General features: G+C 44.8%; 1 protein-coding gene across 5 annotated transcripts in view; it reads right to left on the bottom strand.

The window, feature by feature from the left end:
* The window catches only part of Sik3 (SIK family kinase 3), a 208,178-nt gene that overhangs the window by 43,994 nt on the left and 148,600 nt on the right, over positions 1–15,584 (bottom strand). For all 5 annotated transcript variants that reach the window (XM_021639755.2, XM_021639754.2, XM_021639756.2 and 2 more), the window contains 2 exons: positions 7,083–7,207; positions 6,506–6,629 (listed from right to left, as the gene is read on the bottom strand). In XM_021639755.2, coding sequence (XP_021495430.1) covers positions 6,506–6,629; positions 7,083–7,207 — 249 coding nt within the window. The remainder of the gene's footprint in view (positions 1–6,505; positions 6,630–7,082; positions 7,208–15,584) is intronic.

Below are 15,584 nucleotides of genomic sequence, written 5' to 3'. Positions count from 1 at the left end.
AAGAGATGACATTCAAGGAAACAGAAGTAATTTGGGGAGAGGTTATAGCTGGGAGTTGGGGATCTAAGAAAGGCAGAGGTCAGCTCCCAAAGGAGTTCTATTGCCACCATTTTACAAAAACACTGGTTGTGAGATAAATTCACAAAGTTGCAGCCAGCATCTAAAGAACAGAATAAAATATAACGGAGTATGATGCCAATAGTAAAAATGAGCTTTGTTGGAGGGTGGCTGGTGATATTGACTGACTGGTTGAAGCCCTAGGTTTGACCACAGTACTGGAGCAGGGCAGCTCTTGGGTGAGGCTGGTGACATGCCTGTAACCCAGCACTCAGGAGACTGAGGCAGATGGATCTTGAGCTTATAATCAACCTGGGGTATAAAATAGAGTGAGATGGTCTCAAGACAGTATATTTTGATTTTTCAATGTGAGTATATGTGTATTCTAGGTTACCTAAAAAGTATATTTTTATTATGCTTGTAGTAAAAATACTTGCAATTCAGTGCTTTAGACATACTAGGAGTAAACTTTAAGGCAATGGTAAACCACTGAAACATTTTCCACGACAACATAATATGATCAGGTTTGTGTGTATGCATATGTGAGGCTTGGTGTAGTTTCTTATTCATGTCTGCAAAGGTTTCTCATGCAACAGCATGGAGAATAGACCAGGATACATACTGTCTAATTTTGGCAAGAGAAGAAAGTTGACAGCACGTTCTGAGTGGCTACAGGAATGGAGGACTGACTGTACAGCCCTCAATGACTAATTTGCTCTGGTGGTGCTAAGAGAAGAAACAATCAAGACTTGTTTCTGCCAAGCCTCAGAAGGGGACAGCATTCACTAGGACAGTGGGCACCAAATAGAGCAAACTTGTGGATAGGGAATGAAGTGCATTTTGGAAAATGTTTTAATGATGTGATTTCAAGATATAAAAGGAAGACACTGATTAGTAGCCTGTAGTGGAATGCCTGCCTAACACCCTCAAGGCTCTGGGTCCAATTCTTAGCATTACAAAACAACAAAGCTTTGTTTTGTTTTTAAAAGATGCTAGATAGCAAATGGTTGGATATATACCCCTAGACCTCAGAGGAAAGAATTTGGAGACAGGTAACTGGGGGCTAACAGTGATCAGTGAAGCCATGGCAGCAAGTAAGAAGGCTCAGAAAAATTATGTGAACAAGAGATATAAAGAATTAAGAGAGAATGAAAAATCTGGCAAAGATAACTAAAATAGTACACTCAGGAGACAGAGGACACGTATCTCAGAAGCAGCAAGAAAAATGAGCTTCAGAAGACAGTGAAAAAACCTTAACCAAAAAAAAAAAAAGAACGGGCTGGAGAGAAAAGAGCACTGACGGCTCTTCAAAAGGATCTGGGACCTGGGTTCAATTCCCAGCACCCACATGGCAGCTCACAACTGCCTGTAACCCCAATTCCAAGGGCTCTGACACTTCACACTAATGTACATAAAATAAAATTAAACTTTTTTTTTTTTTTTAAAGAGCAATTCCAGATACTTGGGTGACTAAGGCAGAAGGATTACTTAAGCTGAGAGTTCAAAGGCAACTTAGAAAACACTGTGAGACTTTGCTGGGGAGAGAAAAAAAAAAAAGCCTGATGAGACACCTCAACAAAGATGTACAGATAGCAAATAAGCAAAATGAAAAGATACCCAGAATCACAGAGCCAGAGCTACAAATTAAAGACACCACTACATACCTGTGAGAGGGGAACAAGCCCAACAAGCTAAACAGGCAAAGGCTGGAGAGTTGGGAAGCAATAGAACTCTCATTCACAAGGAAGCTCTCAGGAAAGCAGCTAGGCAGTGGTACAGACCTAAACAAGCTCTTGCCATATGGACTCACAGCCATGCTCCTTGGTGCTTACTCAAGTGAACTGAAAATGTGCATCCATACGAAAATCTGCACAAGGATATCACATAAACCTCAGTTACAACTGTCAGAACTGGAAAGCAACCGCAACAGTTCTCAGTGGGCAAAAGGATAAACTGTGGTGCACCCAGACAAGGGAGTATTATTCAGCACTAGCAAGGGAAACTAGCAAGACACACCAACTGTATATGCCCATACATGAAAGGGCAATACAAAAAGCCACACAACACATGAAGTTTCCAACCATACCACATTTGGAAAAGTAAAAACATATGGAGGCAATGAAAGGACCAATGTCTGCCACTGGGGAGCGAGAGAAGAGGAGGGAGAAACAGGAAACACATGCGGGATCATCCCAGAGCTGGAGCTACTCTGTCTGACCTGATCATGGTGGATAAATGTCTTATACACTTGCCTGAGTCCAGCCAATTCACACTCCCACAGTGAACCCCAATGTAAACTACAGGCTCTGAGTGACGGGGCTTTTGTGTGTGTGTCAAGTGGAATAAGTGAAACAAGTGAATTATTTCATGTGCATAAGTGCATGTGTGTGTGTATGCATGTGTGTGTAGCAGGGAAGCTGTGGCAGATGACAAAGGGCAGATGGATATCTTCTGTTCCTTCAGCTTAATTCTGCTGTGAACCTAAAGCTGTTCTAATTTTTTTTTCTAGTAGGGAATGGTAAAATGCAGTCACCATGACAACAGAAAATGCAGCTACTGGCAGGACACCTGATGACCAGGTCTAGAGCCACCCAGTCAAGCCAGAAAGAGTCAAGGCATCACCCTCGATTGTTCCTTCCACTCCTCTCCTGCTGTGTGTGCATATCTGCTCCCTGCTGGGCAACCTGAGCCTCAGCAGTGAGCTCCACTCTTCTACAGCCAGGGTTCTGTTCTCTGTCCTCTGCCTCAGCTTCCCAGAACATCTTCACTTGTCCAGGAGCACATTCCAGCTTTCCTCCCTAACCATTCTTCTGACCCTCTTCACCTTCCTTATTTCTAAACATCCTAGACACCTCTCGCCTTGGCAGTGACTGGTAGCATTTGTTGCAGAAGCTTTGGTTTATGATATGTAAACATGTTTTTGTTTTGATCCCAGGTGTGGGATGTGACACTGATTCAGATGGTCCACAGCAGCAGACTATTTGCCTCATGTGGCCTCTGACAGGGAATTTGCCAGCTGCAGGTAGTTTAAATCTGAGGACTCTGGGAAGGGAATAAATGCCAGAGCCCTGAGAATGTTGGGGGGGGGTCCTCCGAGAAAGAAAGTTGCTAGTGCTTCCCCCCTGCTGCTCCTGGTGGTTCTCCCTTGCTGCTCCTGGTGCTTCCCCCCTGCTGCTCCTGGTGGTTCTCCCCTGCTGCTCCCAGTTGCTGTTGATGCAGCATGATGAGAAGACATTGGAGATGTCCTGAAAAGAACACTTGCCCCAAGAAACCCGAGGACCCTAAACAGGAAGCAGCTATGGAAAACTACGCACACTCTCCCCAGCAACCTTCTTTCTCTCCTACCCAGTGTTGGGGTGTGAAAAGGGATTGGGGTGGAGAAGGGAGAAAGAGGCATAAGAAGCGTAAATAGAATAGTGTTAAACAGCACGCCTTCAAGCATTGGAGTATACACTGATGATGCTCAAATAGAGATTCTAGGCCAGAACTCATTCCTCTTTAGCTGCTGGCCAGAAACTAGTTTAGATAGCTAATAGGCACCTTAAACTTGACATTTCTAAAACATCTCCCCAAAATTTTAACTATTTTCCCTCAGTTATCCTCATTTCAGCAACAAATCCATTCTGTTTGTTGCTCAGGTAAAAGCCTTAGGGTTACCTGTAACTATTCTCTCTTTAATAAAATCCAGTATCAAACATTATTGGAGACAGACTGCATGGGTTCACCTTCTAGCTCAGCTACTTATTAGCTGTGTTACAGAGGGACAATTGCTTAACCTCTCCTAGCCTTGGTATCATCTGTGGAGTGTGGTAACAACCTTATGTAGCTCATAATACTTAACGGAGCTGATGTTTGTAAAATGCTTTCAACACGCCGGTGTTCAGTATGCAGGAGTGTTCCCAGTCTGGAACAGCCACACGGCATTCCAGTGTGCTCTCAGTCTCCTGCCAACCAGGCTCCTTTACCAGCAGCATCTGCACTGAGCCTGCACTGCATCCCACTAGACAGCACCACACAGCACTGCACTGCATTACGCTGCACTGCACTGCTCTACACTGCACTGCACTACGCTGCACTGCACTGCCCTACACTGCACTGCACTACCCTACACAGCACTAAACTACACAGCACTGCACTGCCCTACACAGCACTGTGCTGCACTGCACTGCCCTACACAGCACTGCACTGCCCTACACAGCACTAAACTACACAGCACTGCACTGCCCTACACCGCACTAAACTACACAGCACTGCACTGCCCTACACAGCACTGCACTGCCCTACACTGCACTGCACTGCCCTACACAACACTAAACTACACAGCACTGCACTGCCCTACACAGCACTGCACTGCCCTACACAGCACTGCACTGCCCTACACTGCACTGCACTGCCCTACACAGCACTGTGCTGCACTGCACTGCCCTACACAGCACTGCACTGCCCTACACAACACTATGCTGCACTGCCCTATACAGCACTGCACTGCCCTACACAGCACTGTGCTGCACTGCACTGCCCTACACAGCACTGTGCTGCACTGCACTGCCCTACACAGCACTATGCTGCACTGCACTGCCCTACACAGCACTGCACTGCCCTACACCGCACTGCACTGCCCTACACAGCACTATGCTGCACTGCACTGCCCTACACAGCACTGCACTGCCCTACACCGCACTGCACTGCCCTACACAGCACTATGCTGCACTGCACTGCCCTACACCGCACTGCACTGCCCTACACAACACTAAACTACACAGCACTGCACTGCCCTACACAGCACTGCACTGCCCTACACAGCACTGCACTGCCCTACACAGCACTGCACTGCCCTACACAGCACTGCACTGCCCTACACAGCACTATGCTGCACTGCACTGCCCTACACAGCACTGCACTGCCCTACACCGCACTGCACTGCCCTACACAGCACTATGCTGCACTGCACTGCCCTACACCGCACTGCACTGCCCTACACAGCACTAAACTACACAGCACTGCACTATGCTGCACTGCACTATGCTGCACTGCACTGCCCTACACAGCACTGCCCTACACCGCAGTGCACTACCCTACACCGCAGTGCACTGCCCTACACAGCACTGCACGATGCTGCACTGCACTACACAGCACTGCACTACACAGCACTGCACTACGCTGCACTGCACTGCACTATGCTGCACTGCACTACGCTGCACTGCACTATGCTGCACTGCACTGCCCTACACAGCACCACACTGCACTACAAACCCCTTTCAACAAGCAATATAGCGACTGCAGACGTTGTCTTTAAAAGTCACTGCAAAATGTTTTCAAGTTATGTTTGAAATTTTTCACAATAAAAATATACTAAAAGAAACCTCACAAGTCAGACCATACCATTCTCTCTAGGAGCCTCTAATTCTTCCCTTCCAAGAGTAAAGGCAAAAAGTTTACACTGCTGATGACACACGAAAGTAAGTTCCTTCTCAACTCTCTGACTTCTGTCTTCACCTGAACTCCTACTCTTGGGCACACTGTCAGCTGCTCCCTGGGGCCTTCAGGCTCTGATTCTCCTGCATCCTTTCTTTCTGGTTGTCCCTAAAATGTCACAATTTCCAACTGTACCTCTTTGAATGATCTCTCCCCCACCATCCTAAAGGTTCCTACTTCATTTTCTTGTAGCATCATTTCCTGATATGTGACCTCCCAAGTTCTCAGTTCTGAGATGACTCAGTTAAGCATAGCCCACATTCCACCCACTTATTCTAAAGGTGTGCACATTCTCCTTAAGAGGAGGTAGTTAGACAGAAGGTACCACTCTCTAGAGTGGCTCAGACATGACCTCTTATATGCACAGAAATGGTGACAAAAAAACTCAACCCAACCAACCAAACACACTCACCACTCCCCCAAACTGAAGCTGAACCCACACAGGTTCTGCATTGTCTGCTAACTGGGGTTCTGGTATCTGTTTTCAGTGTTAAAATTTCTCCAAGCATATTCTCCTACTGCCCACTTACTCAAAAATGTTTTTTAAACAATTTGAATCTGAAGGTAGACTACAGAACAAGGAAATGAGACCTTATCAACAAAGACACAAAGACTGCTCTGTCCTAGGCATCCGCGCCAACACAGGCATTCCTGCACCACAGTGACAGGGTGTGGGGAAGACAGGTAAAATACAAATGTTGTTACCACCGTGGCTACATGATGGTACCAGTGACTCGATAAACATCAGTTAATCTAATCTGCATAGTCAGGAGCTCAGACAAATTGGTACTGAGCAGGGCCCAGATCAAGCCCAGATCCCTGGGCCAACGCTGGTGGCTTGTTTTGCTCCTAAGGAAACTTGCTTGAAGTAACTGGGGCAATATTTACCCAGCATCACCATACTTCTGAAATCACTTAACATGCCTGACTCTCCATGAACCCAGTCATAGTTTTATGCTGGCAAGTCCCTTACCTGTGGACATAAAAAATGGGATGCGGAACTTTCCACTCAGCACCCGGGCCCGCAGGTTCTGCAGTGTGCTCCCATCAAATGGCAGGGCACCACACACAAGCACATAGAGGACAACTCCAAGACTCTGCATCCCAAACAGAGAGTATGGACAGTTAATTGCATCAGAGTAAAGAAAAGAGGCCATTAGTGTATGTGAAGATGATGGAACCCACTTTTCCTTCTTTCTTTATGACATAATATGGGTCATTGTCAAGGCCAATTATCTTCAGAGCAGTTAACATTCTTTGCTTCCAGACATGAATTTAGAGTGAGATCCCGAATATTTCTCAGAACCCAGCCTCTTGGAAAGAATAATCCCTGTTCTTGGCACAGGAATCGCCCATTCAGGCCCTCACAGGATTCTTCTGCAGATGCAATGGGAGTTGTTGAAATCCAAGGCTCATGAGAGTCGGGTGCTGAGGAGAGACTGTGCAAGTACACATGAAGATGCTCTCCACGTGCACGGGGCACTACGCCTCCACAGCAGGACAGTGGTCATCTGGAGTGGGGAACGGGCAGTAAGAAGGGAAGTACTTACCCAGATGTCTACTTTGGGCCCATCATACTCCTTCCCTTCGAAGAGCTCTGGAGCAGCATAGGGAGGGCTGCCACACCACGTCTTCAGCAGCTGCCCAGGAGTGAAGAGGTTGCTGAAGCCAAAGTCTAGAAAGGCAAGTGGACAGCACTCACGTCAGCAACCCAGGAGACACGGCTCCCTGGTTTGTGGAGCACAGGGCTAGGTCACCAAGCTGAAATAGCAAGTCTAGGAAGAAAGCGGCCAGCCACTTGAGCCTGGCAGAACTGGGGATAGGGCAGGTGCAGCGCCTGCCTTTCATGTGTGGGCCTGGAAAATGAAGGGGAAGGAACAGAGGGGAGGCGAAGGGAGGGGAGACCCATGTTGGGAACATTTTTAATTGTATGGACTCTCTACCCCCAGCCTCACTGGCTGGCCTTGAATTTATGGCATACTCCATGCCTTTGCCTCTTGAGTTTTGGGATCACAGGTACGAAGTACCACCCAGATGAAAGTACTGGTTGTATGCTTAAGCCTTCAGGAGTCCAGTGCACAACTAAAAGCAGGGGAAATCCTCTCAGCCGCCTTCATTCTTCATCTGTCCTATAGACTCTGAGACACTGTCTTCTAAAAGAACACAGGTTGGACTGATACACCTCTAGCAACAGATCTACCCACAAAGCACCAGTGACTTTGTCTTCTGGATATAGTTATATTGCTTAATCTTCCTTTCTTGTTTTCACCATTACTTTTTTTCTTCTAGTTTTGGGGTAGGTGCCACATCTGATTTGTTAGAGCCCACAGGTTGGCCTAGCACTTGAAATACATGGATGCCTCCGCAATAGGACTTCAAATTTTCATACGACCGACATTTTACAAACACATTTATGACCACTTAAAAACTAGACAATGTGGCGTTGTTATTACTGAGGTGATGTATTCAAAGTAAAGAAGATGCAGTTTACTTATAAAATGAAAAAAGAACATTTATATTTTAACTTCAACTCTGTTGTAACAGCTCCCACCTCCATTATTTTCTCTTCTTCCCACTCATCTAAGAAGTTTAAGAACACAAGAGGAGCCAGTCTTTGGGAACAATGCTAAGATACCACACAAGAATGGCGAGCTTGCTGTGCATGGTGACACACCTTTAACCCAGAACTTGGGAGGCAGAGACAGACAGAGCTGGACAACATAGAGAGTTCCATGCCAGCCACAGTCACAAAGTGAGACATTGTCAAAGCAAACAAACAAACAAAGGCAGATCCAAAGATAAAGGCCCCGGCACATACATATTTGATTTCTGGACAGTCCCTGTGTCAGGCTGAACTACCTCTTGCCCCAGGCACAGTACATTCCCTATAACCCAAGCAACTTCAAGTCACCATACCTTCCCTTCTCTAACGCCTTTCCTCTCCTGCTGGCAGCTCTGTCTCCTTTGGCCCTCAGCACTTCTCAGTCTAACTAGCTGGAGAAGGAGTTTTCCAGGAGTCGGGGTTTTGACTGACTTTCAGTCTTTGTATCTCCTTGGGGCTAACGCATTAGGTCCCTCAGCTTCTATTCTCATTAGTATGGGAGAGTTCCCTTTATGAGTTCCTGTTCTGGATTCCCAGTACCTGCTTGGAAAGAGACCAATAAACCTGCTCTTCGGGTGATGCTCCCATGAGGCTCACTAATGGTGGACACACCTGTCACTAAAGACTCCTGCATCATCTTTAGCACCTCTCTCCTTTTCCCCTTTGAGTTGGATAATAACTTCTTCCTTGTGTATCTTGAATCTATCTCTCCTGTTTTGTTTCCATCTGTCATCTTTTTAAAAAATTTATATTGGGGGAATGGGTATATGCACAAATCTCTGTAGGTGCTCATGAAGGCCAGCAGAGGGAACTGGATCCCTTGGAGAAGGAGTTACAGGCTTTTGGGGAGCTGTCTGACATAGGTGCAGGGATTTGAACTCTGGTCCTCACAATCAAACAGCAAGTGTTCTGCATTGTTAAGCCATCTTTCCAGCCCCCATTCCTGCCTATCATCTTACCTTTCTCACTTCTGATCAAGACTCACTATGCTTCCTATCGATATCACTTAATTTCCCTTTAAGCTATTCATTCAGAGCCCAGTGACTGTCACACAAAATCAGATCCTGTTATCTCCTTGCTCAAAAAAAGAAGAGAAAGAGAAAGAAAAAAAGAAAGAAAAAAAAGAAAGAAAGAAAGAAAGAAAGAAAGAAAGAAAGAAAGAAAGAAAGAAAGAAAGAAAAGGAAGGAAGGAAGGAAGGAAGGAAGGAAGGAAGGAAGGAAGGAAAAAAGAAAGAAAGAAGGTGGTTCTCTTGTTATTTTAGAACTGTCATTAAGGTCCATCACGCTAGCCCTACCCTACACAGCTCTCCAATTTACCCCTGACTGGTCTTCACTACTGTGTTTACATGGCTTTCTTTATTCTACTTCCTGTCTGTGCCAGGCCTGTTCCTGTCTTTTCCAACTTTAAAATTTCAATTATTTTTCAAGGCCCAGTGAAATATTGCTTCCTGTATGAAGCTTTAACTGATTTCCAGCAGAAAATATCATGTCAACGGTTTCCTCTGGGTTGTCATAGCCTTTTAATTATTCTCCTACATTCAAATCACCGCTCTACCTTATATTCTTAGCTGTATGATGTATTCAAGCCCTCTTCTGATTACTGAAAGGAGGAAACAGAGTTTTGTTTGCTCTTGTCTCTGCAGTGCTTTTAATACACAAGGAAAGGACTCACAAAAATAAACTTCAGTAAAATCAGCAAGTCCTCTACCTCCTAGCCATCTCACCCAAGATGCTGAAGATAACTTACTGGTCACAAGGGGCGTGGCTCAGAAACTGATTCAACTCACTGCAGCTAGAGGAACAAAACAGTGTCATCTGTCAATAAAAAGAAACACCTCTTTGTGAAATTTCTTAGATCCCTGTGGTAGTTTGAATAAAAATGGCCCCACAGGCTCATAACATTATTAGGAGGTATGGCCTTGAGGAGTGGGTGTGACTTTGTTAAAGAAAGTGTACCACTAGGGGAAGCTCAAGTCGAGGTAACTTCCTGCTGCATATGGATCCAGATGTACAACTCTCAGCTCCTTCTCTAGCACCATGTCTACCTGCACATTGCCAGGCTTCCAGCCATGAGGATAATGGACCAAACCTCTGAATCTGTAAGCCAGCCACTAGAAGTTTTCCTTTGTAAGAGCTGCTGTGGTCATGGTGTCTCTTCATAGCAACGAGACCTTAAATAAGTCAGTCCCCTACCTTCTCCATACTCCCCTGTGGCTTTCTCTTTACCTTTTGGAGTGTGTGTTCTCATGTCCATGTGCATGTGTGTGGTGTGTGTATGTATATGTGTGTATGTGTAATCCTTCCAGCTTTTAAAGTACTACCTCCCTTACAGAAATCTATTCTCTTTCTCTCTAGCTCCTTAAGAACTAATTATTAGAGTTGCCTGAACAAGACTTGTACAATGACCTTCCAGCATGGATGGAGGACGTGTCAGAAGGCCCGACCTCTAGATGAAGAGCTACATGCAATTAATAGCTGCCAGGAGAGACAGAAAGAGAGTCGGTCTTCTCTCCTACAGGAATGAGGCCCCATAGGTTATCTAATACTAAGGAGTCAGAATGTATGCACACACACACACACATACACACACACACACACACATGCATGCATGCATGCACCACACTAAAAAACAAGTAATAAATTTGAGAAGGAGTGGGAGAACATGAAAGGGGCTGAAGAAGTGACAGGGTGAGAAATGATATAAATACAGTACTCATATTTCTAAAAAAAAAAGTTAAAAAAAGAGCTATTTATTATTTTCTGACTTTTTCATGGTACTTAACATGTCTTTAAGCACAATGAGTGTGTAAGAAATACTGCTTATGGCCTGGTATGGTGCTCATGCCTTTAATCCCAGCACTATGGAGACAGAGACAGAGACAGATATGTATCTGTGAATCTGAGGTCAGCCTGGTCTACACTGTGAGCTCCATCCACCATGTCTGGCCTCAGTGGGAGAAGATGTGCTTAGTCTTGCTGTGACTTGAGGTGCCAGGGTGGGTTGGTACCCTCAGCCTCCCTCTCTTCTCGGAGAAGGAGAAGAGGAGTGACTAGGGCACTGGTATCAGTTTGTAATATGATTAAAGAAAAGAAACAGAAAGAAAGAAAGAAAGAAAGAAAGAAAGAAAGAAAGAAAGAAAGAAAGAAAGAAAGAAAGGAGGTTTGCTTTACTCTAGCATGTGGGTCTCAGTCACTTCTCACTGGGAATACAGAACAGTGAAGAGACGTGGTCTGTTTATGTTGCTCTTTCTAGACTGGGTTAGAGATTGGCAGTCCTGAGCATTTGACTGCCAAACTACTCAGGCTCCCGTTACACTGTAAGGGCACCCCTGCTTCCTCTTGAGAGTGGATGTAGGATTGCCTGTCACCTTCCATCCAAAGCTTCATAGTCAGGTCATGTCTCAAAAACAAATGACAAATGCTTCTTCTGAAAGAAACCACAGTTAAAGCTGTCCCAACTGATCTAATTTTGGGGAGAAAGAGTCTTACTATGTGACTTATGTAGCCCAGGCTGGCCTAGATCTTGTTATATAGCTCAGGCTCCTGCCTTGGCCTCCTGAATACAAGGACTAAAAGGATATATCATACATCTTTTTAATGTCCAACTTTTGCAACATGACTTTATACCTTGCAGCCTACACAGAGAACATTGTCAAACTCTTCATCAGTGAGGGATAAGTTGCTAAAAATCATAACAAAACTCAGAGTTGCTAAAAACTCAGAGTTGCTAAAAATCAAAACAAAACTCAACACAGCCTGTTACCTCAGCTAAGTGGAGACTGATGCAGGAGGACTCCAAGATTGAGGTCAGCCTGGGCAGCTCAGTGAGGTCCTGTCTGGGAACAAAGTAAAAACAGGTCTCGGTAGTAGAGTGCTTGCTGGCATCAGAAATGAGACTCAGCAATGGGCGTCTTTAGTAATGATGTGAAAGATGATTTAAATGTAGCTTGAGTACCAGGCCTAGCAGAGTCAGGCCCACTGTCCTTCCCGACATTTGTATCACTCTAAAGTGAGCTTTCCTTAACAGGGCGCTGCCGCCTTCCCGCCCTCTTCATCACTGCTATGCCTATGGTAAGCCAGAAGTATGGCTAGTTCAGTGTGCAGTTAACTTTAACATAAGCTGCTTCTGAAGTTTTAAATCATCCATGCAAGAGAAACCTCAGATTGTCAACACACGGGAACACTGGAATTCATTTTGAAAACTCAGGTCCCTCCAGTAAATACTGAGGAACTAAAAAAAAAAAGGGGGGGGGCTGGAGAAAAATATCTGCTCTGGTTTCTTTCAGCTGCTTACTGTTGTGGGCATCTTTACACACACACTTCAGGCAAAGGGCTATTTTTTGAGAGTTCTTGGCAGCTTAGCGAGGCAGCAGGGGGACGCTGGGCTGTGTGGTTGAAGCAGGGGTAGGAGAAGTGGGTGGGCAGCTTTTACTGTTTATAGTACAGAAAACTGAAATAAACTGAAATATCAAGTAACACGGGAGAGAAAAAAAAACTCTCCTAACAAAAAATAAAGCAAGACTAAAACAAGAACGGATTCTGGCTGGCGTGGGTCAGAAATACCAACAAGATTTAACAACAGTAACAGCAAGCTTTAGAGCCCAGGTTTGATCTGTTACTTTGTATCTAGGAAGTCGTTTCTATTCAATAGGCTCCTCAAGTATTTCAGCTCTGGAAAGGCTCTTGCTTCTTCTCCTACTCATTATTTATTTACTAATGGTTAGCACTCCTAACACTTCCATTACAAGACTCTATAAGTAAATTCCTCCTCTCTTCACTCATTCACTCGCATGAATGTATGGAAGACTTCCAGTAGACACAGCAGTGTCATAACTCCTACAGGTGAGCCAAAAGCACTGGGGACATGGTCCCAGGGATGACTCAAAATGAAAGTAGGCAGCCAGAGAGAGTACTCAGCATGCAGGAGTGCTTCCCATACAAACCGGAGTTCAAATCTGCAGTACCCACTAAAAGGAGTGTATCCAGCATGCACCTGTCCGGAGGAGGACCTAGGGCTAGCCTAGCTACAGGTTCAGTAAGAAACCCTGTCTTAAGAGAATAAAATGGAGAGGACTAGAGTAGGGTATCTGATGTCTTCCTGTGGCCTCCTCGTGCAGGTGCACACACGTATGTGTAGACAACATACAAACACCACAAACACTCATACATACAAAACTTAAACCAAAGATAGGTCTTGTTGCTCTGGGGAGGCACAAGGGAAAAGTGGATTGGAAACTCTGAACAGGGGAGGAGTGGATCCAGACTCAGGACAGCACTCAGAACTAGCTTGCTAAGTAAGCACAAGCGATCAGGAAGGGACTGCCCTGGGTGTTGCACAAGGCTTGTGGTAAGAACCACTCAGGGCACACAGCAGCATCTGGTGAGATGAGCTCAGCTTTAAATGCTGGATGCTCTGGGCCCCTGCTTCCCTCTCTTCCCTGCTCCACCTTGAGAAGTTCTAAAAGACAAGATAAAAGTATTCTGGTGATAATGAACTATAACTTTTGCTTCTTGATATATTCTCACTACAGCTCCACTCAGAAACTGCTTTCATTTCCCCCACAACAGCCTATTAAAGAATATAAAAAACATTTTTCATAATTTCATCTCATTAAGGAATGTTGGTAGTGGCTTTTGGTACATCCAGAGTTGGGAAACCAAAGCCAATTTTAGAGTATTTTATGACAGAAAGAAGCCCGGTACCAACCAGCAGTCACTCCCCAGGGCCCCTCATCTACTTCCCTTCATAGTGAAGTCCAGGCTATTCTGAACATTTCCTGGGTGGAATCATAAAATGTATGATTTTTTGCGACTGGCTTCTCTCACTATTGTGATGTTTTTACTGTCTACCCATAATATAGCATCTATCAGTACCTCACAAGCTTTTGTTGTTGTTGTTGAGTGATATTCCATGGCACAGATACACCACGCTTTGTTTTTTTTTTGTTTTGTTTTGTTTTTTTTTTTTTGGTCTTGCACTAATCTTCCAGGTTTTTCCCACTTCCCACCCACATGTGTGATGCTGCTATGAATATTCCTATGATTTTTGTATCAAAGTCTTCTCATTTCTCTTGGAGATACACACACACACACACACACACACACACACAAGGAATGGAACTGTTGGGTCATATAGGAAGTCTATTCTTAGCTTTTTGGGAAAAATGCTAAACTTTCACCCATTTTGTTGCTTGGTACTGTTATATTTATCATTATTCTGTCCTAAGGGCATGAAGAAGTATCTTACTGTAGTTTTAAACTTACATTTCCAGATAACTACTGATAATGACAGTGCTATGTGCTTTTAAACAGGGACCTGCTTGCTCTACAGGCGGGCCTTCAACTTGTAATCCTCCGGCCTCAGCCTCTCTGGTGAGGGATATGCATCACCACATATGGTAGGAGGAATCTGTCAGGAACAGAAAAGCACTACTTACTCATAAAGGGGAAAGTGGTTAAAAAAAAAAAAAAAAAACTGACTACAGTAAAATCCTATTAAGGCGCTGGAGAGATGGCTCAGCAATTAAAAACACTCTTCCAGAGGAGTTGGGTTGGTTTCTCAGTGCCCAGAGGATACAATGCCCTCTTCTGGCTTCTGTGAGCACGGAATGCACATATCTATACACTCAAGTACTCACACATAAAATGAAACAAATAAATATTTTTAAAAATGTATTAAAGTCCATTTAAAAATGTGTTAAAGACAAGTTAATGAGAACCCTGGGTGTGGGGGAAGATATCTCTATCACACAAGAGACTCTAGATAAGCACAAAAGACATTTCAAATCTCCAAAGCAGACATCCCAGCAGGAAGATGGCCAAAAAACTTGAAAAATCAACTGACATTGAGGGGGGAACAGGCACAAACGCTCAAACCAGAGAGAAAAATATCATAGTGAAACTCCTTGCTTCATGAGTAACACAAGCCCAATGTGGAGGCACACACCTTCAATCTCAGTACTTTAGAGGTAGAGGCAGATGGGGCTCTGTGAGTTTAAGGCCAGCCCCGCTCTACATAGTGAATTCCAGGACAGCTGGAGTTACACAGTGAGACCCTGTTTTCAAAACAACAACAACAACAACAACAAAATCCTACCAAACAAACAAAAAACAAAACCTCCATATGCTTAACACATGCTAATTAAAAACCCACAGGAGGTGGGCATTCCAGAACCTACTTTTAATCCCAGCACTCCAGAGGCAGAAGCAGGCAGATCTCTGAATTCAAGGCCAGCCTGGTCTAGTTCAAGGACAGCCGGGGCTACACAGTGAAACTCTGTCTCAAAAACAAACACAACCATCGCCCACTTGCCAGGCTGACAGAGACTACAGATTATGTGACACTAAGCACGGGCATACTCAAGTAGAACTCGAAACAGGCACACATGTGCCCACACTATCACTCCTAAGGTTGTAGTCTTGTGTGTTTAACAAAACACACTGATGTTTG

This window comes from Meriones unguiculatus, chromosome 1 (genome assembly GCF_030254825.1).
Source record: "Meriones unguiculatus strain TT.TT164.6M chromosome 1, Bangor_MerUng_6.1, whole genome shotgun sequence".
Classification (NCBI taxonomy): Eukaryota; Metazoa; Chordata; class Mammalia; order Rodentia; family Muridae; genus Meriones; species Meriones unguiculatus.
The sequence above is the reverse complement of the archived record's forward strand: the minus strand, read 5'-3'. Positions and strand labels throughout refer to the sequence as shown.